The sequence below is a fragment of the Hippopotamus amphibius genome, chromosome 15, assembly GCF_030028045.1.
Source record: "Hippopotamus amphibius kiboko isolate mHipAmp2 chromosome 15, mHipAmp2.hap2, whole genome shotgun sequence".
In the NCBI taxonomy this organism is placed as follows: domain Eukaryota; kingdom Metazoa; phylum Chordata; class Mammalia; order Artiodactyla; family Hippopotamidae; genus Hippopotamus; species Hippopotamus amphibius.
The window spans coordinates 2,942,736-2,968,635 of NC_080200.1; the positions used below are offsets into that span (position 1 = coordinate 2,942,736).

At 51.5% G+C, this 25,900-nt stretch overlaps 1 protein-coding gene and 1 non-coding gene across 2 annotated transcripts; both read right to left on the reverse strand.

Annotated features, from left to right (window-relative positions):
• Window positions 1–489: 489 nt before the first annotated feature.
• Window positions 490–9,740, reverse strand: EEF2 (eukaryotic translation elongation factor 2). The gene is made up of 15 exons (XM_057708955.1): window positions 9,660–9,740; window positions 8,399–8,613; window positions 7,336–7,517; window positions 7,035–7,246; window positions 6,374–6,552; window positions 6,174–6,279; window positions 5,542–5,655; window positions 5,161–5,299; window positions 4,842–5,037; window positions 3,978–4,236; window positions 3,445–3,552; window positions 2,345–2,698; window positions 1,931–2,113; window positions 1,714–1,846; window positions 490–1,210 (listed from the first exon to the last, which is right to left on the reverse strand). The coding sequence occupies exons 1-15, from the start codon at window positions 9,660–9,662 to the stop codon at window positions 1,017–1,019; spliced, it is 2,577 nt and encodes an 858-aa protein (XP_057564938.1). The 5' UTR covers window positions 9,663–9,740; the 3' UTR covers window positions 490–1,016.
• Window positions 6,630–6,694, reverse strand: LOC130837618 (small nucleolar RNA SNORD37). The gene has a single exon (XR_009049382.1). It is a non-coding gene; the product is annotated as a small nucleolar RNA SNORD37 (small nucleolar RNA).
• Window positions 9,741–25,900: the final 16,160 nt, after the last annotated feature.

Below are 25,900 nucleotides of genomic sequence, written 5' to 3' on the forward strand. Positions count from 1 at the left end.
GTGCCACCAGGCATGTCCTTTGGGTAAGGTTTGAATAGACAAATGAAAGAATACTTTCAGTTCAAAGGGCTGCTACTAGCATGAAAGTTAGATTGGGGCTCCTCTCACACCCTAGGCATAAATGGGCGCCTAGGGTGCTGGTCAGAACTGCAGTAACCAGCAGGCAAGTTCTGATGTGACAAAGCTGAGCACACAAGCAGCTTTCCCAGCCTGCACTCACGGCAGCACCAGAGCCATCAGAGAATGGAAACACATTTACAGTGAGAGGTTAAAACCTCAGTTCCTGGGCTGCGCTGCTCCCATCTCAAATGCTCAGCACACATATGGATGGTTCCACCAGCTGGACCCATATGACAGGCAGACAACTGGACTGGCCTGATTCCAATGAGTCTCGTGGCCCTGCACCTCAGCCCCAGACTGACACCCAGAAGCGATACTCAACACACAGGGAGCCTGTCCTAGCCCGAGCAGATGAACACGGACACACACTCACCACCATATCAAATTTTTTATTCCAACGGCACTAACACAGCTGGAGGTGTTCATGGTGACACTGCATGGGGTTCCCTGCCTTCTGTCCAGAGAGAACGAACATCCACCTGCTGGTTCCTCCCCCCTTTCTGGAGGAAAACCCACTACGGGCCATTTACCCAAATAAACCTCTTAATGCGTTTATTTTTAACTTTGTTTTGGACATTTTTTGAGTTCCCCTCTAACAAAAAAGTATTGGCTGTCCCATCCCCTCCCCGATCCCCACCGGCCAGACAAGTCCCTGCTGTGAGGGCGCTTCTGCTGCCTCTGTAATCTGGAAATAAATATCGAAAGAAACGGCATCAAGTGTTCCTGTTGAGTGATGGCACGGAGTGGGCCCCAGAAACCTGGCGGGCAGGGCGTTACTGGGTCTAGACAGCCTCGAGGAGTTGTGGAGAATGTGGGGGTCTGTTGCTGTGATCATCTGTCCCTGGGCGCGGGGGCTGCGCCGAGTCCCACCAGGCAGCGGGCTGCAGGGAGGCAGCCTACAATTTGTCTAGGAAGTTGTCCAGGGCCGGGATGCCTTCCTTCAGGCCTTTGCGCTTGCGTGTCTCTGCCACCACCTGGCTGGGGCGGCTGGTGTTGTCAAAGGGGTCACCGGGCAGGATCTGCCAGTGGTCGAACACACACTGGGGAAAGGCCTGGCCACCCGTGTTGGACCTCAGGTCAGCGGTGAAGCCTGGAGGAGGGGCAGAGACAGCGCTCACCAGGCAGCCCAGGTGTGCAGCCTCACAGCCCGCTGGCCGAGACCAGGACGGGGAGGCAGGAGCACAGGCCCACACCAGAGGGTCACTGCGTCCAGATCATCTGGCTCACGTCAGATGTTAAGCCCATGACCCTACCCCTCCCACCCTCCCTCCTTTCCTGGGCCTCCGGTCTCCATTTGCTCCTTCTCAGGATGAACCAGAGCTCCAGCACAGCTGTTCTTCGGGCTTTGGTCTTAAATTTACAGGCCCAAGAGCCTCCCCTCTAATTCAACAGTCCAGAGGCCCACACGGGAATAGGTCACCTCTCTCTTCACAACTACACTGCAGAGAGCAGCAAGACCCAGCCTGTGCCGGTGCAGTGAGGAAAAGGGTCCAGGCCCTGTCCTAGACCAGGTGGACGAATGCCTGCTGGGCACCGCCCAGCAGGCAGCAGGAAGCGGGTATCTGAGGACCAAAAAACCAGACGGGCACTTACCAAAGGACTCATTGACAGGAAGATAGGCCTTCACAACAAACATGGGGGTGCCGGCCACCTGGGTCTCCTCGAAGACGTGGCCCCGCTTCCTGTTGAGGACACCATAGATGCCACCGACCACTTGCTCCGGACACTGTCAGGCAAAGAAAGGCTATCAGCAGCCGCTGGGCAGGACAGGGCTGGGGCAGCAGCCGGGGGCAGGGCCAGGCCTCCCTACCTGGATCTCCACAAGGTAGATGGGCTCCATGAGCCGGGGCTGGGCAGTCAGCACGCTGGCGTACAGGCAGCGCCGGGCCGTGGGGATGATCTGGCCACCCCCTCGGTGGATGGCGTCCGCGTGCAGTGTCACATCGTGCACGTCAAAGCGCACACCCCGCATGTTCTCCTCGCACAGTGCCCCCTAGGGAGGAAGCGATCCCCATCAAGAAGCCGCCTCTGCTGGGCTGAGAACAGGCCAGCCAGGGTGCCTGTGCCCACTCCTGCAGGTCTCCACCCACAGGGACCAGCTCGGCCTCCCTAGGGTCCCTTTCCCAGAAGGCGGAGCCACAGCCCCCGCTTGCCAACGCGGAAACCAGGACAGGCGGGCCCCTCACTGACAGACCCACCAGCGCCATGCCAAGCGGCCCCTTACCTCCTTGGTGGCCCACTGGAAGCCAGCCACCACGCTGTCCTTGATCTCATTGAGGTACTGCACGCCCTTGGTGATGTCAGTGAGGATGTTGGGGCCTGTGCCATCGGGGCCGAAGCACCAGATCTTTCGGGCCTCGGCCACATCCCACTCGTACTTCTCAGCCAGGTAGCGGGCCCGCTGCTTGAGCTCCTGACGAGCAGACACCTCGCCCTTGTCGATGTCCTCGGCCAGGCCATCGGGGAAAGGCCGTGCCTTCATGTACAGCCTGTTGTGCTTGTTGGGGGACTTGGACAGGCAGAGCACATTCGACTCCTCGCTAACCGTTTCTCGGTACGAGACGACGGGGTCGGATTTCTGCAAAAGGAGCGCACGTCAGGTCAGGTCTGCCTGACAGGAAGTCTTCCAAACGAGGCCCCCTGAACAGTGGTCCAGAGAGGAGAGCGCGTCTGATCTGGTGCCACAGAGCCTAAAGTAAGCGTGAGGTGTGTGCAGCTACTCACTTATGGGAAGACACTCACTGCCACCACGGTTGGTGAAACTATACACGTGCAGTATTAACTGGAAAAAAATTGCAAACGTACAAGTGCTAGGCCTAATTCCATCTCAGAGAATCTGTTCTCTTACACAGAAGACAACCTGAAAAGCTGTGTTACTTGAAGAAAGTTTCATTCCCACAACTAGAAAGGAATGAAAAGGTTTAAGAGGCTTAACAAGAACAGCAAGTAAAGAAACCTAAAACAAAGTCTGAGAACAGACAGATCTGTGTTCAGTTCTGTGGAAAGAAAGCAGAGAACGGAAACCAGAACACACCAGCTGGGTGTGGGGCCAGCCACGGAACCTCAATGTCTGCACTTCCCAGGAGCTTTTTTTCAGAATTTCAGTTAAGAAGCGGAACCCTCACACTCCAGCCCTCCTGTGGCATCTAAGCTGCTGCTGTCATGACAGCACGACTCTGGCAGGAATGCGTGGAAGGGAGAACTGAGTTCCCTGTCAGCAAGGCCCCTCAGAGGCCAGCCTGGACGCAGGTCTGTGCTCTCCACCGACCCCTTTGGCAATGGGGACAACAGGCCTCCAGCCACCGGAGCAGCCCCAGAACTCACCTTGATGGGGATGCAGGCGTGGTCCTCCTCCAGATCCTTGAGGCAGATCTCCAGGTGCAGCTCCCCAGCCCCCGCAATGATGTGCTCCCCGGACTCCTCAATGATGCACTGAAAAGGGCCGAGCGTCAGCCTGAGCACAGACCCCGGGACAGATGCAGGAACCCAAGAGATTCTAGGGAGCAGGTGGGAAGTCGGCTCCAAGCTCCACTCTGGCTGGAAAAGGCGGACTCCCAAAATGGGGTTTTGGGAGAGCAAATACCAGGGTCTTTTTACTGGTTTTCAACATTAACCTTCTAAAAAGACCCTCAGTGCACAGCCAGCCTGTAAAGACCCAAGTAGCCTACAAAAGAAGCTGGGTTCCTGGGTGCAAACCACCACTTAAAGAGCAGCAGCTCTGCTCGGACAAGTGTGCCCAGCACAGTTGATCTCCTCAACAGTTAGAACCTCTACTTTTCTGAGAAGCCAACAAGATCCTTCCAGCTCAGCTACACCACGTAAGCCAATGGTGTCGCCGTGGGCCAGGGCCCACCCACCTGCACCATGGGGTCCGACTTGGCCAGCCGCTTCAGGCCCTCCACTAGTTTGGGCAGGTCGGCCGGGTTCTTGGCCTCCACAGCGACCCTGACCACAGGGCTCACGCTGAACTTCATCACCCGCATGTTGTGGGCATGCTCGAAGGTGGTGATGGTGCCCGTCTTCACCAGGAACTGGTCCACGCCCACCAGGCCCACGATGTTGCCACAAGGCACGTCCTCGATGGGCTCCACGTAGCGGCCCATCATCAGGATTGTCCTGGGGGAGACGCAAAGGGCATTAATGCACCCGCAGTGGGGCAGCAGATCCCCAAATGACTGAAGAGAAAAGCCCCCTTCGTCTGGGAGCCGTGGCTGTCTTCCTGCACGGAGGGGCGTGCCTCCCCCCACCCAGGGCCAAGCCCCAAATCCCCCTCATAACCCATGTCCCAGCGACAGCTCCGGTTCCTCCCCACCAACACCGAGCCACCTGCTCACTAACACGGCCCTCTGTGGGACTCTGCACCCCGACTCAGGCCAGATGTGAGTGCTACAGGGAAGCCATGCAGCACTCGCCCTCAGTGCAGAGAGAATGCAGGCTCTCTTCCCACCACCCACACCAGGACCAGTGACTGGGTGGCATCCCCACATCATACCTCTGGGGTCAGAGCCTGCTCTCCGGGCACCTTAAAAACCTATGCTAGCACCACTAACGTCAGCCTGCTTCCAACTCAAGGCTGTATCCCGCTGTGAACCCCTAGTGGGGAGATGGGGACACTCTTTCCTGGGGGGCCTCCCCTAGCTGAATGTCACCCTTCCCCCTTCACCGGCTGGAGACGGGGAAGGGAGGCTGCCCGGCGCCCTCTGCCTCTCGCAGCAGCTCACCTCTGGATCGGCTTCAGGTACAGGTCCTCCTTCTTCCCGGGCGTGTAGTTGGGCCCCATGATCCTGACCTTCAGGCCAGTGGACACCAGCCCTGAGAAGACCCGGCCAAACGCGTAGAACCGACCTTTGTCCGAGGTCGGCACCATTTTGGAAATGTACATCATGAGAGGGCCTTTGGGATCACAGCTTTTAATGCCTGAGAAGACAGGAACCCCCGCAAAGAGGAGACTGTGATTCCCTGGCAGCTCAGCTTTCCAGAACCCTGCAGCTCTGCCCAGCACTCTAACCCGGGGCTGCAGGCACACCCTGCCCCACGTACCCATGGCTGCCTCGTCATCCGGGGGCCCCTCGTACAGGAGCTCACAGCGGTACTTCTGGGCCGTCACGGGGGAGGGCAGGTGGATGGTGATCATCTGCAGCAGGGCGTCCCCAGCAGGCAGCCAGCGGCGCATCACAGCCTGAAATGAAAGAGGGGATGTGAGGGGAGAAAGAACTCAGGAACGCGTGGATCTAGAAGAGCAGTGCCAAAAGCTGACAGCTCCTACCCACCCCTGCCGGTGACAGGGCTTCCACTGGTGATGCTTCCAAAGTAAGAGCCAGGGCCCAGTACGGAGCCCTGAGACCCGTGCAGCCCGCTGTCCGATACCTGAGGACCAGCACTCGAGCTGGCAAGGGGCTCCTGGGATGGCTGCTCACTCACCTTCAGAAGTGGTTTGCCTTCTTTGTCCTTATCTTCACTGTCCAACTTGATGTCCAATTTTTCTATTAGTTTTGCCGTCTCCTCTTTCTTGAAAGTCATGATCGCGTCAAACACCTAAACAGCCAGGAGAAATGGCAAGGTGCCTTTGGGAATATACTGGAAGCCTGCAGCTACCTGCTTCCTGCTCCGGAGCTTTAAAGGCCATGCACTGAGCAGGGCTAAGTGGCCTGACCTAATTAGCAAATCACCGGAAACCTCTCAACAGGTCGTTAAAAGAAAAAATCCCATTCTAACTTATAGACCTCGAGCCTACGATCCCTTAGAACTCACAGGGGCTTGCAAACCCCAGACCTTCCTGCCTCATCTCCCCTGCGGCCCAGGCAGGGAGGCTCATAGTGCCCAGGGTGCAGACCAGGCGTCCGGGAGACTCGCTTGCTGGGGTGGAACTGTGACAGCATTCTCAGCTCACGCTGCCTCATCCCTGTCCCAGAACTACCTCGCAGCCTAGCCCTGCCTTGCCCCATGACATCTGGCCACGGGCTGCAGCAGGTTAAGGTTGGGTACTGGGTTCTCAGGGAGTCCAGGGCTGCCCTTGGGCTACACGCATACCTATCAAGCACACGCCAGCTCACCTTGAAGATGGGGTCCAGGATGAGCTGGCAGAATGTCCGCGGCAGCTTCTTGCCATCAGGGCTGTTGGCCGACTTGCTGAACTTGCCATTGGCGGGATCAAAGTACCTGTCACAGAAGGCCCAACCCGCGTTATGGGAGTCTTGAGGGACCTGAGTGGGAAGGATCCCAAAGCCACTTGAGCTGTGTCTCCAGCACTCACCGGTCTCCCCACAGCTTTTTCATCATGTCCTCCACCTTCTTGGCCCGCTCAGCAGGCCCCAACTGGCCCTCACCCTTGGCGGCAAACTTGGCTACGTACATCTCCGCAAACTGCTTCAGGGTGAAGGCCCAGCCATGGAGACCAGACCCGAAGCCAACAGTACCGAGGACGGGGTCGATCTGAGAGAGCAGGGGAAAGCTGTGAGGGGGCACAGTTGGACAGAAACCACAGCTACAAAGTCCCTGGGCACCCCAGGCCTCAGACATCAGGTTTCTTCAACAGCCATCAGGTCAAAGTGAAGAAATTTTAGTCATCACGTACAAGGTGCCCAACTCTGCCTCCGTCCCCATCACTGGGGGTTGGGGGGTGCAATAATCTCCCAGGCACTGCCCCTGCCCCTGCGAGCAGCCACCCCACGGCCCTCCCCAACGTCCAGCCTTCTCGTCACTCCAAGGTTCCTGGCAACCCTGCCTTCCAACCTCCCAAGAACCCCCAGGAGGCCAGGCATTCACAACACTGGTTTCCCAGGAGCAGCCCCCAGGGAGACCACAGCCCTTCCAGTCTGTGAGAGGAACACTGCCCACGCAGCAGGCGGGAGAAAGGCGGGCAGGAGACAGCGACCCACCGAGGGACCGCCACCTCAGCAGTCAGGCAATCCTACCATGATGTTGCCCATGGGGCCGCTCTCGCCCTCCCCGTAGGTGGAGATGATGACGTTGACGTTCTCCACGATCCGCTGGAAGGTCTGGTAGAGCTCCTCAGGCTCCAGCTGCAGCTCGAGCAGGGCCCGGTCCATCTTGTTCATCATCAGCACCGGCTTGATGCGCTCGGCGATGGCCTGGCGCAGCACCGTCTCCGTCTGCACGCACACGCCTGCGGACGCGCGGGGGTGAGGCGGCTCCGTCGCCCAAAGAGGGACAGCCCCGGGTTCCAAGCCACGGGTGGGGGAGCCCGCTGCTTACCCGACACGCAGTCCACCACCACCAAGGCACCATCAGTGACGCGGAGGGCGGCCGTCACTTCGGAGGAGAAGTCCACGTGCCCGGGGGAGTCGATGAGGTTGATGAGGAAGCCAGAGCCGTCCTTGCTCTGCTTGATGAAATTCAAGTCGTTCTCTGAGAGCTCATAGAAGAGGGAGATGGCCCTGAAGAGAAAGGGACAGGTTCGCCAGGCAGAAGCCACACCTGGGCCTGGCTCCTAACTTAGCTCCCCACTACCCCAGTGGCACTCGGGCTCCTGCCCAAGGGGAGGCGGGGTGGACGCTCTTCATTCTGAAGTGAGGCTGTGACCCAGTAAAAAGCCAGGCAAATGCTGCCATCTGTCTCCTCTCTCTGCCTTACACATCCCTAGGGATGAACTCTCACTTCCCACACAAGAGCCTCCCTATGCAGAGAGATTCACCTCTGCAGCACCCTCTGCCCAGGAACCCCACCCTCCCTGGCACCAGCTGCAAAGGTACCAGAGCCCACCTGGCTCCTCTCAGGCTCAACACACCTGCTTTCACAGAGCAGCTACACAACCAGGCAAGATCTACATACCCCAAAGGCTACATGTCACCCTTCCCTCCCCAGCTGAAATGACTCTAAGAGCAATGACCAAGAAGTTACCAAATGAAGACAACTAGTCTTACAGCCTCGCCTCTTTTGGGGGTTCTCACCCACCTGACACCTGGGGCCAGAAAACTCAGAGTAAGGCCGCCAGGACTTTCACAGCAGCATCCTTGGATGCCAGCAGCACCCACCCAGAGTTCTCCAGACACTGCCAAGAGCGCCTTGCCCCCTGCTCTCCAAATCCCCTTAATACCACCCATCCCTGTACCTCTCCCGCTGGAGGCAAGGGCTCCCATCTCACTAGATGAAGCCCCACGGTCCCTCACAGATCAAAAACCCAGCCCCAAGGTGCTCATCTCCCCAGAAAGCAGTCAGGAAAGGGATGGCACCTCCTGTCTGTCCTTCCTACCCGCCGCCCAGCACTCAGAGTCAGCACCTCCCCTCCCCTGTCCAGAGGGCACCCAGGCTTGCTCACGTTGACTTGATGGTGATGCAACGCTCCTGCTCGTCCTTCCGGGTGTCCGTGAAGCGAGTCTCCCCAGCGCGGGCAGAGGCGATGATACCCGCCTTGCACACCAGGGAGTCCGTCAGTGTGGACTTGCCATGGTCCACGTGGGCGATGACGGACATGTTTCGGATGTTGGCCTTCTTGTCCATGATGGCCCGGATCTGGTCTACTGTGAAGTTCACCTGGTTTGCGGGGGGAGGGGAGGCTCAGGCCGGCCCGGCACTCCAGGAATGACGCTTGGCACCGAGGCTTCGGTGGATACAGACTGCTAGGCCATGGCCAGAGGGGACTGGTCCTGGCGCCGCCCCAACTCCCACCCGGATTCCTTTCTTTGTTGACACCCCTTTAAAAGTGCAACTCACCCCGTTCCCTGAAAAGCCAGACCCTGGTTGTCACAAACCAGAGGAACAACCCAGGATGAGAACCAGAGACTAAGCCTCAAGAAGTGACAGCAGATCTCCTTTATTCTACGTAGATACTGGGATGTCATGGGGGTCCAGCTGAAGCTCCCACTCCAAACACGCCACCGTGTCGTCACTGGTGTACCCCCAGGCTCCCCCCAACCAAACAACCTCTTTGCAATTCAAGGTCACCTCTCGGGGGAGTTGGGGAGGGGAGAGATCTGGCAGAGGCACCCACCCCGCCCGCATTCTTAAATATGCCACCCCCGATCGGGTGGGGAAGCTCGCACGGCCCCAACAGGCGTGAGCCTCCACCGCGTGGCTCCGGAGCCAGGTGTTCACAATCGGAGGCACAGGAAGGACAAGGGGCCAGGCCAAGGTTACCAGCGTGAGGAGACAGGGAGCTTTCCAAGGTCTTACGCTCCTCTCCTTTTGCCATTTCCTTGCCGCCCACGGCTCCCGACAGAAAATCGGACTCAAACTCCCAGCCCACGGGTTACATAAGGCGGCTCCCCTCTCCCCGCTCGCACCGCGACGCCCGCCATTACAGCGTCTGCCACATCATCATACCCCCCCGCCCCGCCTCCGCCCCAGCTTCAGCCGGGCCCGGGGCCCCGCGAGGCGCCGGCGCCCCCGGAAGCGGAGCCCGGCGAACAGTGCAGCGCGCAGATATGGCGGCAGCCGCTTCCCCAGCCCCGGGCCCGCCGGCCCCGCCGCCGCCATGTCTCCTCCCGGTCAGGGAGGCCACAGCCCTCCAGGCCTGGTAGCGCCGGCCCTGCGGAAGCCCCGCCGCCGTTTCAGGCCGCCCGCTGAACAGCGCTGCTCACCATGGTGGCGGATGGCGGCGGATTCTCCCAGACAGATCCGAGCGAGGTGAGTCGCGCCGAGGATGGCGGCGACGACGGCGGAAGAGAACGGTGACGTCAACACCCGGGCTTTTATACTCCGACGCCGGTTGGGCGGGTCATCTGACCGCGCTTCGGGGGCGGGGCGAAAGGACGCCCCGCGCAGGCGCACGGACGCCCTCCCTCCGGGTAACCCCTTAGGCGTCGGCGCGTCTGCTCTAACACAGAGGGTCTACATTCCACCCTCCGGTATTCCCTGGGGCGTGGTGGGCCGCGAGCTGGGTGCACGCCTCCGGGAGGCAATAAGGTGCAGAGCGAAGAGGGCCGTTTTCGCTGAGAATATTAACCATATCACAGCAACTGTGTCAGTTTGCAAAATGTCACATTTCTATTAAAAGCAGATCACAATATGAATAGGGTCTGTGGATTGTACCAAGGTTAATTTCCCGGGTTTGATATTATGTAAGATGACAGTACTGGGGGAAGAGTCCTAGGGACCTCTCTGTACTGTTTTTGCAACCACCTGCCTATAATTATACCCTCTCCCCCCAACAAAAAAGCTTTTTAAAGAGCAGGTAGTAATAACTCATTTATTCCACAAAGACAGATGGATCGTCTACTATACCAGGCACGGCTATAGGTGTTGTGGATATAACAGTAAAACAAACAAACAAAAAAAAAAACCCCACCTCATTAGCTCCACCACTTACACTAGTGTGTGTTCTTTCATTAGATACTCGGATTTTTCTATTCTTCAGTTTCCTTATCTGAGCAACGGGGTAATCAGTACTACCTCACTGTTTGCGGAAAATTCACTAAAGACATGTAAAGGGATTAGCTCCGTGCCTGACACAGTTCTCAATACACGTCAGCTATTTTTAATGAGCTATCATTACTATTAGTAAAACACATTTCGAGGACTGGTTTGCCATGCCGCAAGCACAGAGGCTAAGCGCTTCTCTACATGCGCAATCTCATTTTCTACTTCATTTTCTCTCCAGGGGGAGGCGCAGGAAGACTATTTTGTGCTTGTGTCCTAATATGACCCGAAGAAACCGTTGTATTTCAGATCTTTGGCTCGAGGCAACGAATTGGCATTCAATTCAGTATCTTTATTCTCGATAAAGAACCCAGCTCAATACCTGGTACACAGTAGGCGCTCCTAAGTATTTCTTGCATCGATTAATGATATTCTCATGAGCGTAAAGAAACCCGCTTCAGTAAATCTTTCCCAAAATTCACTCCGTCAAAAGGAGGGGGACTGCAGTGCTTTCCCTGCTCTGAGAAAAAGCTATGGGAGGTCGGGGCTGGACTGTAAAATAAGCCTGTGCACGCCTCCTCTCCCCGCAAAGGCTTTGCGCGTTTTGCTGTGTGAAGCGCTGTCACAGCCCTGCTTTCATTTAATCAAAGATTGCCGTCACTCTCTCGCGTTGAACCCAGGGGGAAACTGAGGCAGGAAGGAACTGCTCGGTAAATATCCACTGAACGACCGAGGCTCGGAGCCGCAGAGCGGCAGGCAGCAGACGTCAACACCAGAGCTCAATCCGGGATCTTTAAACACCTGCGCCTCTGTTCCCGACACGTTTTATGTTAATTTTACACGGCAGGCGCATGCGCCCTTCGGGGGACGCGATTTCAGCAGGTGGGTATCCAGTTTCTCATATTTAATAAATGTTTTAAGTTTTAAAAGATGTTTCAGTGCACTCAGCACCCACTGTGCGCTGGGCTCCGTCTTAGGTACTTCACACTTCCTTGCAAACTGGAACATTTCAGAGATGCAAAGCAAAGGTTTTCATTGCGAGGGTTGACTTTGCTCGCAAGTGAATAGATTGCTTATTGAGAAATTTTAACTTAATGTAAGTTAAAGAAGCCGGGGAGAGTTTAAGGGGAATGGGGAAATTTAAGACATTCCTTCCCCACTGTAATCCTCCCTGCAGAGGTGTTCTACCCCACAGCCGCAGGGAAGAGCCCAGATATTAGCAGGGGACAACTCCCTACAGCCATCACCAGACCCAGAAGCCTGGAGGAGGGAGGGGGGGCGGGGGGGAGCAGGGCTTCAACACAGAGAAAAAGCAGACAGCCCAGCTCAGGGTCTGCAGTGATAAATACAGGAGGGGGTAAAGGGCGGGGTAGAACCATGAGAAAAAAGTTACCTCTGCAGGGAAGCCCTGCTGCGCATGCGCTCGCTGCGGCGCGGGGCGGACACGGAGACCCCTGCAGCGGCTCCTGCTGACCAGAGGCCGCCACTGCAGGCCCCTTGTATCTCTCTGCCTTTTGACTCTGCAGAGCGCTTGTTGGATGCCCATCACCACCCTTTAAATCAGTCAATTCACGTAATCCTCCTCACACCCCGGGGTTTCTGTGGTCTCATTTATGCAGGAGCCAACTGAGGCTCAGAGAAGTTAAGTGATTTCCCCAAGGTCACACAGCTAATAAGGGCAGAACCAAATGACTTAAAAAGGCATGGACTAGTGGTCCATCCGTACAGTGGAATATTAGCCTTAAAAAGGAAGGAGATTCTGACACATGTCACAACGTAAATAAAATGGCATTATGCTCAGTGAAATAAGCCGGACACAAAAGGACAAATATTGGAGAATTGCCTGGCAGTCCAGTAGTTAGGACTCTGCGCTTTCACTGCTGAGCACCCAGTTTAATCCCTAGTCCGGGAACTAGGATCCCACAAGCTGCATGGTGTGGCCAAAATAAATAAATAAATAATAGGACAAATCTTGTATAATTCTACCTATATGAGGTCCCTAAAGGAGTCAAATCACAGAGACAGAAAGTAAACTGGTGGATGCCAGGGGCTCGGGGATGGGGGAGAGTCACTGTTTAAAGGGGACAGAGTTTCAATTTGGAAAAATGGAAAAGTCCTGGAGATGGATGGTGGGGGTGGCTGCCCAACGATGTGAATGTACTTAATATACTAAACTGTACACTCAACAACGATTTAAAAGGTCAATTTTATGTTATGTATATTTTAACACACACACACACACACACACACACACACACACACACACACAAGCATGGTTTAGTCAGGGAGCAACTCTCCCCCACTACTACTTCCTAGGTGGATTTCAGATTTGGTTGACCTGAAGCCAGAAATCATGAATTTCAATTCTGCCCTCACTGCCTGTGTGACCTTGGGGAAGTTACATAACCTCTCTGAGCCTCAGATTCTTCATATAAAATGTCAAATAACAGAACCTGTTCTATGATGGGGCTCCTGTGAGGCTTAAAGCACCTAGCACAGTGCCTGGCATACATGAAGCTTCATTGAAGAGTTAGCTCCTGTTATGGGATAAAGTGTGCCCCTCCCCCAAACTCCTTTATTAAAGTCTTAACCCCCCAGCACCTCAGAATGTGACTTTATTTGGAGACAGGCTTGAAAGAGGCAATTTAGTTAAAATGAGGTCTTTAGGGTGGGCCCTAATTTAATATGACACCAGTCATGTTGGTGAGATTGGGAAACAACAGGCCCAGAGGGACAGCCTTGTGAGGACACAGGAAGAAGGCAGCTGTCTGCAAGCCAAGGAGAGAGGCCTCGGCAGAAACCAACCCTGCCAACACATGGATCTGGGACTTTTTTTTTTCATATAGATTTATTATTTATGTATTTACTTTTGGCTGCATTGGGTCTTCATTGCACGCAGATTTTCTCTAGTTGTGGCGCACAGGCTTCTCATTGTGGTGGCTTCTCTTGTTGCAGAGCACAGGCCCTAGAGCGCATGGGCTTCAGTAGTTGTGGCGCAGGGGGCTTAGTTGCTCTGCAGCTTGTGGGATCTTCCCGGACCAGGGGATCGAACCTGTGTCCTCTGCATTGGCAGGCAGATTCATAACCACTGCGCCACCAGGGAAGTCCCTGGATCTGGGACTTCTGACTTCCAGGAACTGTGAGACAATAAATTTCTTCTGCTTAAGCCACCCATTCTGTGGCATTTGGTTGTGGCAGCCCCAGCAAACCAAAACAGCCTCCGTTGTGGGATAGAAACACTGGATTTTATACACTGCAACCATTCCTTGTAGGAGCATTTATTAGCACTTACTACCTGCTGCATTCAGGAGAGCGAGGCACTCTCCTGAGGCACAGAATTTAAGGGAGGGCTCCAAAAAACTCAGTCCTGATGATTTTTTTTGGCCACACTGCACCACATGCGGGATCTTATTGTTCCCTGATCAGGGACCGAACCGGTGCCCCCTGCAGTGGAAGAGCGAAGTCTTAACCACTGGACGGTCAGGGAAGTCCCCTGTGATTGTATTTTAATATCACTTTTTCAAATTCAAATAAATGCAAAAAAAAAAAGTCCACAATGAACAAAGCTTTCAAATTTTAAAGAAAGATAGGACCAGTATTACTGATTTCTCCTCTTGTCTCAGGGTCCAGGGTGACTGCAAACAGCTCAGGGATAGGTAGTCCCACTACATGCCCTAGGGATGTTCTGTAGCATGGAATGTTCTGGAATAACCTTAGAAAGGGGCGTACTGCTTCTCTGGATGGTTGAACAACTGAGTTTAGGGAGGTCTGGCTGCATGGTGGGAATGGGCGGTCCAGGGCTGGTTCCTAAGATCACTGAACTGTGCAAAGGTCTCATGGAGGAGACGGATTTGCTTGGACCCTTCAGAAGATTCTCGCTGTTCAGATCCAGTTTACAGAGGCTAAAACTGAGACTCTTAGAGGGCAAGTACAGGTGGGTCTGCGGACTCCGCCTCCTGTGAGGGCTCCCAGCAGGCCCACAGGGACTCTTAGAAACCCAAGCAAACTGTTTTGCATTTCTTTGTTTGTAAGCTGCCCCCTGGGACCTCCAGGCGTGGGACTTTCCACCTGACCCACCCTTCCCCGCCTGCAAACACACCCCATCAGCTTCGCAGCCTTAGCTCAACCTTTTTGCCTGGAATTCCTCGCATCCCTCCAGGCTCGCCACTCATAGATCTAGCAAATGTTTTGCTTGGGAGCCTGTGGGAAGAAAAAAAGAATCTCTGCCCTGGGGGGAGCTGACCCTCTGGTGAAGGAAACAGTCAATCAAATATTTGCACAAATGGGAACTTTCAAATTGTGCCAGGAAGGAGAGAGAGAAGGAGCAAAGGAGAGGATAGAACTGGGAGGGCTATGATCTAGCCTGGGACGGGGGGGGGGGGGGGGGGGGGGGGGGAATCCCAGAGGGCTGCCTGGAGGAGGTGATTTCTTTCTTTTAAAGAAATTAATTTATTTGTTTCTCTAGTTGCGGGGAGCTGTTGCGGCACCTGGGCTTCTCAGTGAGGTGGTTTCTCTTGTTGCAGATCCTGGGCTGTAGGCACTCTCGGGCTTCAGTAATTGTGGCACGTGGGCTCAGTAGTTGTGGCGCACGGGCTTAGTTGCTCCAAGGCATGTGGGATCTTCCTGGACCAGGGATTGAACCCGTGTCCCCTGCATGTCAGGTGGATTCTTAACCACTGCGCCACCAGGGAAGTCCCAGGAGGTGATTTCTCAACCATTACCTGAAAGATGAGAAAGAAAACTCCACTGAGCACAGGTGGAGACGTCATTCAGGGAGAGGGAGCAGCAAATACAAAGACCCTGAGGTGGGAGGCACAGTGAAGAAACGACGTGACTCTGAGTGTAAAAGAGAGCAGTGGGGGGACTTCCCCGGCGGTCTAGTGGTTAGGACTCCGAGCTCCCACTGCAGGAGGCACAGGTTCCATCCCTGATGAGGGAACTCAGATCTCACTTGCCACCCAGCGTGGCCAGGAAACAAAACAAAACAAAACAAAAAAACAGCAGAGGGGGTGCTTTCGAGGGACCCGTCAAGTCATGACTCTGAGACAAAGGCTGGCTCGCTTTTTCTAAAAGGGCCAAGTAGAAAACATTTTGGCTTTTCTGGCCATATGGTTTCGGTCACAGCTACTCAAGTCTGCACACACGCAGCCACAGGTGACAGGTGACGTACATTCAAACGGACATGGCTGTGCTCCAATAAAACTTTATTCATGGGCTCTAAAATTTGAATTTCGCACAATTTTCACGTGACATGAGTGACGATTCTTCTTTTGATTCCCCTCCCTAATCATTTAAAAATGTAAAAAAATGTAAAAACCATTCCTCGCTCACGGGGCATACACACAGGCAGCAGAAGGGGACCCGGCCCCCTGGGGCCGTAGTTTGAGACACCCACTCCACCCCTGGCTCTAAGAGAAGGAGGTCCCCACAATTTATCATCTAAAGAAGAACACTGGGGGCTTCCTAGGTGGCGCAAGTGGTTGGGAATCCGCCTGCCAATGCAGAGGACATGAGTTCAATCCCTGCTCCAGGAAGATCCCACATGCCGCGGAGCAACTAAGCCCGTGTGCCAAAAAAAAAAAAAGAAGAACACTGAATACAGATGATTGAACTTGGTGTACCTCAAAAATAAATAAATAAAATGAAAATAAATAAATAAGAACACTTCACATTTGCAAAGTTGTGATTGAATTCTTTTCAATTGAAGTATAGTTGATTTACAATGTTGTGTTCGTTTCTGGTGTACAGCAAAGTGATTCAATTATACATATATATGTGTATGTACGTGTGTTTATTGAGGACACAGGGTGGGGAGGGAGCTGGGGACAAAGTGAGAGAGTAGCACTGACATATATACACGACCACATGTAAAATAGATAGCTAGTGGGAAGCTGTTGCAAAACACAGGGAGATCAACTCGATGATGGGTGATGACTTAGAGGGCTGGGATAGGGAAAGTGGGAAGAAGTCTTGGGAGGGAGGGGATATGGGGATATATGTGTAGATGCAGATGATTCACTTTGTTGGACAGCAAAAACTGGCACAACAGTGTAAAGCAATTATATTCCAATAAAGAGCTTAAAAGAAAAGATATTGCATATAGTTTCCTGTGCACTACAATAGATCACGTTTTTTCTTTCTTTTTTGAATTAATTAATGATGTTTTTTGGTGAGGGGGCTGTGTCAGGCCTTAGTGGAGGCACACAGGATCTTTTGTTGTAGTGCTCGGGCTTCTTTCTAGTTGTGGTGTGCGGGTTTTCTCTCTCTAGTTGAGGCACGTGGGCTCAGTTGCCTTGCAGCATGTGGGATCTTAGATCCCAGACCAGGGATCAAACCCACGACCCCTGCACTGCAGGATGGATTCTTTACCCCTGGACCACCAGAGAAGTCCCCCTACAAAAGGTCCTTATTGTCCATCTTTTTTGTATATAGTACTGTGTATCTGTTAATCCCAAACTCCTAATTTATCCTTCCCCGCCCCCTTTCCCCTTTAGTAATCATAAGTTTGTTTTCTAAGTCTGAAGTTGTGATTGATGTTTAACCAATATACAGAAACAGCATAAATGAAACGTATGAAATCTGATGCCGTTCAGCAAGTAAACACACGCCAGTAACCAAGATGAAAATCAAGATATAGGATGACCAGCCCTCAGAAACCCCAGAAATCCCCTCGTGGCATTTCCAGACACGGCTGCCCAAAGATACCCACCATCCTGTCTTCCAACAACACAGACTGGTAGGGGTGGGGAGGTATCTTTGAATTTCGTACACGTAGAATCACGCGGCATGGCCTCTTCTGAATCTGGCTTCTTGCACTAAACATTCACATGAAGGTTTATCCATGTGACTGAACTTCGCCTGTTCTCACTGCTCTGTTCTCTTTCTGAGACCCTGGCACGATCTCCATATCCGTTTCCCCGTTGGTGGGCATTTGGGTTGTTTCCAGCCCAGGCCGGTTATGACTAACCCGGCTATGGAACATTCTAGCACGTGTCCTGACAGCATTTCTGTCGGGGACATACCTAGGGGTGGGATTGCTGAGTCATACACGGTGCCTGGTTCCAGCTGTTCCAGCTCGAGTGGATGTATCCCTTCACCAAAGTGCAAACCAGGACGTTTTTGAAAGCAAAAGGGACACATTTATTTACACCAGGATGATGGCTGTAAACCAGGCTTATCCCAGGCCCCTGGGATGTGTGCTTCCCCAGGGTATAGGGGAGCACATGAGGGAAGAACCCCAATAAGCAGAACCCTGATACCTCCCAAGCCCGACGTAAGCCTCATTTTTATTTCTTTATTTTTTATTATTATTTTTTTTAGGATGTAAGTTTATTTATTTATTTATTTATTAGCTCGTTGGATCTTCGTTGCAGCGGGGTTGCTCTAGCTGTGGAGAGCGGAAGCTACTCTTCGTTGCAGTGCTCGGGCTTCTCAGTGCGGTGGCTTCTCTTGTTGCGGAGCACGGGCTCTAGGCACACGGGCTTCAGTAGTTGGGGTACTTGGGCTCAGTAGTTGTGGCTCACGGGCTCTAGAGCGCAGGCTCTGTAGTTGTGGCGCTCGGGCTTAGTTGCTCCGAGGTATGTGGGATCTTCCCAGACCAGGGATCGAACCTGTGTCCACAGCATTGGCAGGCAGATTCTTAACTACTGCACCACCAGGGAAGTCTCTAAGCCTCATTTTCAAAACGGAACACGTTGGGACTTCCCTGGTGGTCCAGTGGTTGAAACGCCACACTCCCAATACAGGGGGCCTGGGTTCGATTCCTGGTCCGGGAACTTAGACTCCACCTGCCACCACTAAAAGCCTGCATTCCACAACTAAGAGATCCCGCCTGCCGCAACTAAGACCCGGCGCAGCCACATAAATAAATAAATATTAAAAAAAAATTTTTAATGAAAAATAAAATAAAATGGAACATGTAAGCCTCATGTGTAAAATGGAATGGGTAATCCTCACCCTACACCACAGGATCACACCCAGAAGCTATTTTGCCCCCAGGGGACACTGGGCCAGGTCTGGGGACATTTGTAGTTGTCACAACTGGCAGGGCTTCTGGCATTGAGTGGGTGGGGGCTCTTAATTGCTCCACACCCCACAGTGCCCAGGATGGCCCCACAGACAGTGATCTGGCCCCAAAGTCCACAGTGCCGAGGTTGAGAAGAAACCTATATTTGGTTACTTACTTAAACAACATGGTCTAGGGGCTTCCCTGGTGGCGCAGGGGCTAAGAATCCGCCTGCCAACGCAGGAGACACAGGTTCGAGGCCTGGTCTGGGAAGATCCCACCTGCCACAGAGCAACTATGCCCGTGCACCACAACTACTGAGCCCACGCACCTAGAGCCCGCGCTCCACAACAAGAGAAGCCACGGCAGTGAGAAGCCCGAGCACCGCAACAAAGACTAGCCCCTGCTCGCCGCAACTAGAGAAAGCCCGCATGCAGCAATGAAGAGCCAATGCAGCCAAAAATACATAAATAAATAATAAAATAAATCTTCAAAAAAATAAACAAACATGGTCTAAATTTTAGGCTGCAAATGGTATTCTTTCATCCAACACATATTCAGAGAGCGCCTCCTGTCTTCCAGACATTGAATGGGGTTCTGGGGACACAGAACAAACATCCCTGTCCTGGTGGGGCTCATATTGTAGTGAGAGATGGCAGGGAGGACAGTAAATAAATATGTGATATGTCAGATGGTGAAAAGTGCTGTGGAGGGAAGTGAGATAGGATTAGGGAAATGTAGTCCTGGGGGCAGATGGTAGCAAATACTTTATATGTATAAGGAGATATCAGAGCAGAGCCCTGAAGATCAGGGAGAGGGCAATTGTGGGTGTCTGGGGGAAGGGTGTTCCAGGTGGGAGGAACAGCTCGTGCAAAGGCCCTGGGGCAGCACCATCATGCCTGGCATGTTGAAGGAACAGCTAGGAGCTGACTGAAGCAGTGAGTGAAGGGGAGAGAGGAAGGAGGTGAGGATGGAGTTGGGCTGGCAGGGTGGGCGGGACCTTGTGGCTCACAGGGAAGATGTGGGCTTTTACCAGGAGGGAAGTGGGATCCCAGGAGGGCTTGGAGGGCTGTGGGCAGGACCTGGCTCGGGTACTCAGGGGCGCCCTCTAGTGGCTTCTGTGGGAAGGACCGACTACAGTAGTGGCGGCCCACAGCCTTAGGGATTATGCTGGTCCAAGAGGGAGATGGTGGGGGCTGAAGAATGGATAAACAAAATGTGCTCCATTCATACTGTGGAATATTATTCGGCCATAAAAAGGAGTGAAGCACTGACACCCGATACAACGTGGATGAAGCCTGAATACACGACACTCAGTGAGAGAAGCCAGACACAAAAGGCCACATGGTATGTGATTCCATTCATATGACATGTCCAGAGGGAATTCCCTGGTGGTCCAGTGCTTAGGACTCCGAGCTTTCACTGCCAAGGGCGTGGGTTCAATCCCTGGTTGGGGAACTAAGATCCTACAAGCCATGCAGCGTGGCCAAAAGAAAAAAAAAAAAGTCAAGAACAGGCAAATCCACAGAGACAGAAAGTGGGTTAGTGGTTGTCAGGGGCTGGCGGACAGGGAGTGACTGCTAATGGGGTGGGGGGATTTTCTTTTTGCGGTGGTAGAAATGTTTTCAAATTAACACAGTGACTTAAAACTCATTCAATTATACATTTAAATCAAACCCCTTGACTCTGTCAATTTCACTCCATTCCCCACCAGCCCCTACCCTGGTCCAGGACCCCATCATCTGTTGCCTGGGTGATTGCACCAGGCCTCCTGCCTCCACTACTATTCCCTACCAGCCATTTTCCACAGCTGCCAGAGGGATTTTGGAAATACAAATCCTATCTTACCCTGGGTGCTGGTTTGGTTTATTTTATTTTATTTTTAAAGTGGCTTTATTTTTTTTTTATTTGGCTGCATTGGACTTTCCTTGCTTGCAAGTGGGCTTTCTCGAATTGTGGCAAGCAGGGGCTATTTTTCGTTGCGGTGCTCGGGCTTCTCAGTGCGATGCCTTCTCTTGTTGCAGAGAACAGGCTCTAAGACACGCAGGCTTCAGTAGTTGTGGCGCACGGGCTTAGCTGCTCTGCAGCATGTGGGATCTTCCTGGAGCAGGGATTGAACCCGTGACCCCTGCATTGGCAGGCGGGTTCTTAACCACAGTGCCACCAGCAAAGTCCCTGGTTAATTTTAATTTTTTTTTTGACTGTGCCAAGCGGCATGTGGGATTTTAGTCCCCTGAGCAGGGATCTAACCTGTGCCCCCTGAAGTGGAAGCATGGGGTCTTAACCAGTGGACCACCAGGGACGTCCCGCTGGTTAATTTTATGTGTCCACTTGGCTGAGTCACTGCGCCCAGATATTAGGCCAAACATTATTCTGGCTGTTTCTGTGAAGATGTTTTTCAGATGAGATTGATATTTAAATCAGTGGACTATTAACTAAAGCAGATTCCCCTCCCTAAGGTGGGTGGGCCTTGTCTAGTCACTTGAAGGCCTGACTAGCACAAAAAGACTGATCTTACTAAGTAGGAAGGAATTCTGCCAGGAGATGGGCTTCAGACTTGAGCTGTGACTTCTGCTCTTCCCTGAGCCTGAATATTCAGGTGCAATTTCAATGTACTTGTTTTCCGAAGTGACACTGGCAAGTCACATAACCTCTCGAGACCTCAGTTTTCTCATGTGTAAATTGGACCTAATAAGGGTACCTATTTCATGGGGTTGCTGTGAGGATGAAATGGTAGCACATGATAAGTGCTAAAAACAAGGCTTGGGACTTCCCTGGTGGTCCAGTGGTTAAGACTCCGTGCTTCCGATACACTGGGTGAGGGTTCGATTCCTGGTTGGGGAACTAAGATCCTATATGCCCCACGGCACGGACAAAAAAAGAAAGAAAGAAAAAAAACAAGGTTGACAGTATTACCTAGTATTACCATCAGCAGATTACGGTGATTTCCGTGGAAAGTGGAATTGGTGGGTCAAAGGTTAATTCACCTCCTTTTTCCGAAAGGCAGTCAACCCAGCCATTTTCCACATTGGCTTTTTAAAATGTTCTCAACTTCTCTCTCCTTGTTTTTTGAAAAATAAAATACTAATCACCTGGTAGAAAGGCCTCAGGGTAAAGCAATCACAAAGATCAATTTGGGAAGCAGTGGGTTTGGGGAAGAGGGAACTGGGGCTTTGCAACTGTTGCATCTTAACATTTTCTCCCTGATAAGAAAAGGCTGCCACTGGGGCTTCCTAGGTGGTGCAGTGGTTAAGAATCCATCTGCCAATGCAGGGGACATGGGTTCGATCCCTGCCCCGGGAAGATCCCACATGCCGCGGAGCAACTAAGTCCGTGTGCCACAATAAAAAAAAAAGAAAAGGCTGCCAGGACTTTCCTGGTGGGTCAGTGGTTGACTCCACACTTCCAATGCAGGGGACGAGGGTTCAATCCCTGGTCGAGGAACTAAGATCCCAAATGCACAAAGTACAGCCAAGAAAAAAAAAAGTTACTCTTAAATCTATTCCCTTAGTTTATGCTTCTGGGTGGGTGCCAGCACCATACTGTTTTACGTAGCTTTACATTAAAATTTGAAATCAGGGATTGTGAGTCCTTAAGTTTGTTCTTTTTTTTTCAAGACTGTATTGGTGGGGCTTCCCTGGTGGTCCAGTGGTTAAGGTTCCACGCTTCCACTGCAGGGATCACAGGTTCGATCCCTAGTCGGGGAAATAAGATCCCACATGCTGCAAGGTGCGGCCAAAAAAAAAAAAGAAAAGGATTTCATTGGCCATGTGGGATCCCTTGAGATTCCACATGAATTTTATAAGAGACTTTTCTATCTCTGCAAACCATTATTGGGATTTTAATAGGAACTGCATCAAATCTGTAGATCGATTTGGGCAGTAACGACATCTTAATAATACTAAGTCAGGCAACCTAGGCAATAGGAGAACATAGCTGTAAATGATCTGATGAGGGATTGACGTCCAGATGTTATGACACTTTTTTTAAAAAATAAATTTATTTATTTATTTTTGGCTGTATTGGGTCTTCATTGATGCAAATGGGCTTTCTCTAGTTGTGGTGGGGGGAGGGCTACTCTCTGTCATGGTGCTGGCTTCTCATTGCGGTGGCTTCTCTTGTTGTGGAGCAGGGCTCCAGGCATGTGGCTTTCAGCAGTTGCAGCATGCAGCTCAGTAGTTGTGGCTCATGGGCTTAGTTGCTCCAAGGCATGTGGAATCTTCCTGGACCAGGGCTCGAACCCGTGTCCTCTGCATTGGCAGGCGGATTCTTAACCACTGCACCACCGGGGAAGTTCCTATAAGACACTCTTACAGCTCAACAATACAAAAAACAGCCTAACTGGGAATTCCCTGGTGGTCCAGTGGTTAGGACTTTCACAGCCATGGCGCAGGTTCAATCCCTGGTTGGGGAACTAATATCCTGCAAGTTCTGTAGCGCGGCCAGAAAAAAAAAGAAAAAAATCAGCAGTATGTTAAAAAAAATAAATACATAAATAAATAAAGGGGAAAAGACTTGAATAAACTTTTTTTTTTCCACAGAAGATATACAAATGGCCAATAAGCACAATGAAAAAGGGAGAATCCCAATCACTAACCCTTAGGGGGTTAAAATCAAATCCCAGTGGGATACCATTACACACCTACCAGGATGGCTATTATCAAAAATGAACCAACAAACAAAGTAACCAGTGATGCAGAGAAACTGGAACCCTTATGCACTGTTGGTGGGAATGGAAAATTGTACGGAGGTGTCTCAAAAAACTAAAAGTAGAACTACCATACCATCCAGCAGTTCCACTTCTGGGTATTCACCCAAAAGCGTTGAAAGTGGGTCTCAAAGAGCTACTTGTACACTCATGTTCATAGCAGCACTGTTCACAATACCAAAAGATGGAAACAAGTCATGTGTCCATCAACAGGTGAATGGATAAACAAATTGTCCACCCACACAGTAGAAGATGACTCAGCCTTAAAAAGGAAGGAGGTTCTGACACCTGCTACAATGTGGATGAACCTTGAGGACACGATGCTCAGTGAGAAAAGCCAGACACCGAAGGACAAATACTGTGTGATCCCACTCCCAGGAGGTCCCTCGAGGAGTGAGACCCACAGAGACAGGAAGTAGATGGTGGGGCTGGGGGCTGGGGAGGGGGAGGGGAGTGGGTGCTTCATGGGGACAGAGTTTCAGTTTGGGGAGATGAGAAAGTTCTGGAGATGGAGGGTGGGGATGGTTGCACAAGAATGTGAACAGACTTAATGCCAGTAGGCTGTGCACTTACAAATGCTTAAAATGATAAATTTTATGTTATGTGTATTTTATCAGAATTAAAATTTTTTTTAAAAAAAGCAGGATGGAAGGAAAAAGGAAAGGGAGGGAGGAATGAAGGAAGGGCCAAATCTAACCTGACAACTGTTTCTGTACAGCCCTTGAGCTAAAAATGTTTCTTTTTCTCTTTTCAATGTTTGAACCAGAGAATAATATTTCATAATATGTGAAAATCATATAAAACTCAAATTCAGTGTTTAGAAATGACGTTTTACTTACACAAAGCCATGCCCATCGAGTTGAGGTGTTGCTACAGACGCTATCTGAAGCCTGCAAAGCTGAAAATATTTATTATCTGGACCTTCGTAGAAAAAGTCAGCCCATCTCTAATTCAAAACAGGGGAGTTCCCTGGTGGCACAGTGGTTAAGAATCCGCCTGCCAATGCAGGGGACATGGATTCAATCTCTGGTCAGGGAAGATCCCACATGCCGCAGAGTAACTAAGCCCATGCACCACAGCTAGTGAGCCTGCACTCTAGAGCCTGAGAGCCACAACTACTGAGCCCACATGTCACAACTACTGAAGACTGTGTGCCTAGAGCCCGTGCTGCACAACAAGAGAAGCCACCACAATGAGGAGCCCGTGCACCACAACAAAGGGTAGCCCCCACTCACCACAACTAGAGAAAGCCCACGTGCAGCAACAAAGACCCAATACAGCCAATAAATAAATAAATATTTTGCAAAAATGCGAAAGTGTCTGGCATATAGCAGGTGTTTGATATTTGGAGAAATCATTACTGCATATCTGATGGAAGAGTGTACAACCTGACTCTGGTCTTTGGAGAGGGTCAGGCCTGGATTAAGGTTCTGGTTCTGCCCATGTCCGGGCGGTTGCTTTCCATGTCTGAGCCTAGGTTTCATTATCAGAAAGCAGGGGTCAAAAAGAACGCTCGTTTCATTATCAGAAAGCAGGGGTCAAAAAGAACGCTCATCACACTGAAAGAGCCTGATCTGGCAGTTTTGGGAGAGCTCGGCACCCTTAGCTACTGAACATCATGACTCCATACCCCCGGCCTCAACAATGAACAACTCACAGTCCATTTTGTTTCATCCATCTTTCCCCATGCCCTCCTCATTCTCTTCTTTTTTTCCTGGCCAGGCCATACAGCTTGTGACTTGTGGGATCTTAGTTCCTCAACCAGGGATTGAACCCGGGCCTTCAGCACCTCAGTCCTAACCACTGGACCACCAGGGAATTCCCTCCTGGTTAGTTGAAAGCAAATCCTGTATCATTTCTTCTGTACATATGCCCTCATGTATTCTTTTTTTTTTTAATTTACATTTATTTTTGGCTGTGCCAGGTCTTAGTTACGGCATGCAGGGTCTTTAGTTGCAGCATGCAAACTCTTAGTTGTGGCATGCATGTGGGATCTAGTTCTCTGACCAGGGATCGAACCCGGGCCCCCTGCATTGGGAGCGTGGAGTTTTAACCACTGGACCACCAAGGAAGTCCCAGCCACCATGTATTCTTCAGACTCTTTTTATCTTTTTCTCTTGTTTTATTTATTTTGTAGTGAAGTATAGTTGATTTACCATGTTGTGTTAATTTCTGGTGTAATGTGATTCAGTTGCATATATATACATATGTATATTCTTTTTCAGATTCTTTTCCACTGGTTTATTACAGGATACCGAATATAGTTCCCCGTGTTATACAGCAGGACCTTGTCCTATATCTATTTTACATATAGTAGTGTGTATCTGTTCATCCCAAACTCCTAATTTGTCCCCTCCCCCCACCTTACCCCTGTCTTTCCCCTTTGGTAACGGTAAGTTTATGTCTGTGAGTCTGTTTCTATTTCGTAAATAAGTTCATTTGTATCATTTTAGATTCCACATATAAGTGATATCATATGCTATTTGTCTCTGTCTGACTTACTTCACTTAGTATGATAATCTCTAGGTCCATCCATGTTGGTGTAAATGGCATCATTTGGTTCTTTTTTATGGCTGACTAGTATTCCATCGTATATGTAAACAACATCTTCTTTATTCATTCATCTGACAAATACTCTTTTCAAAACATAGCCGTAATAGCATTATTACACCTTCAACTGTTCCAACCATGACGACTGCAAGAATGTATACGTGATCAAAGTTCATAAAACTATACATAACCACCACCAA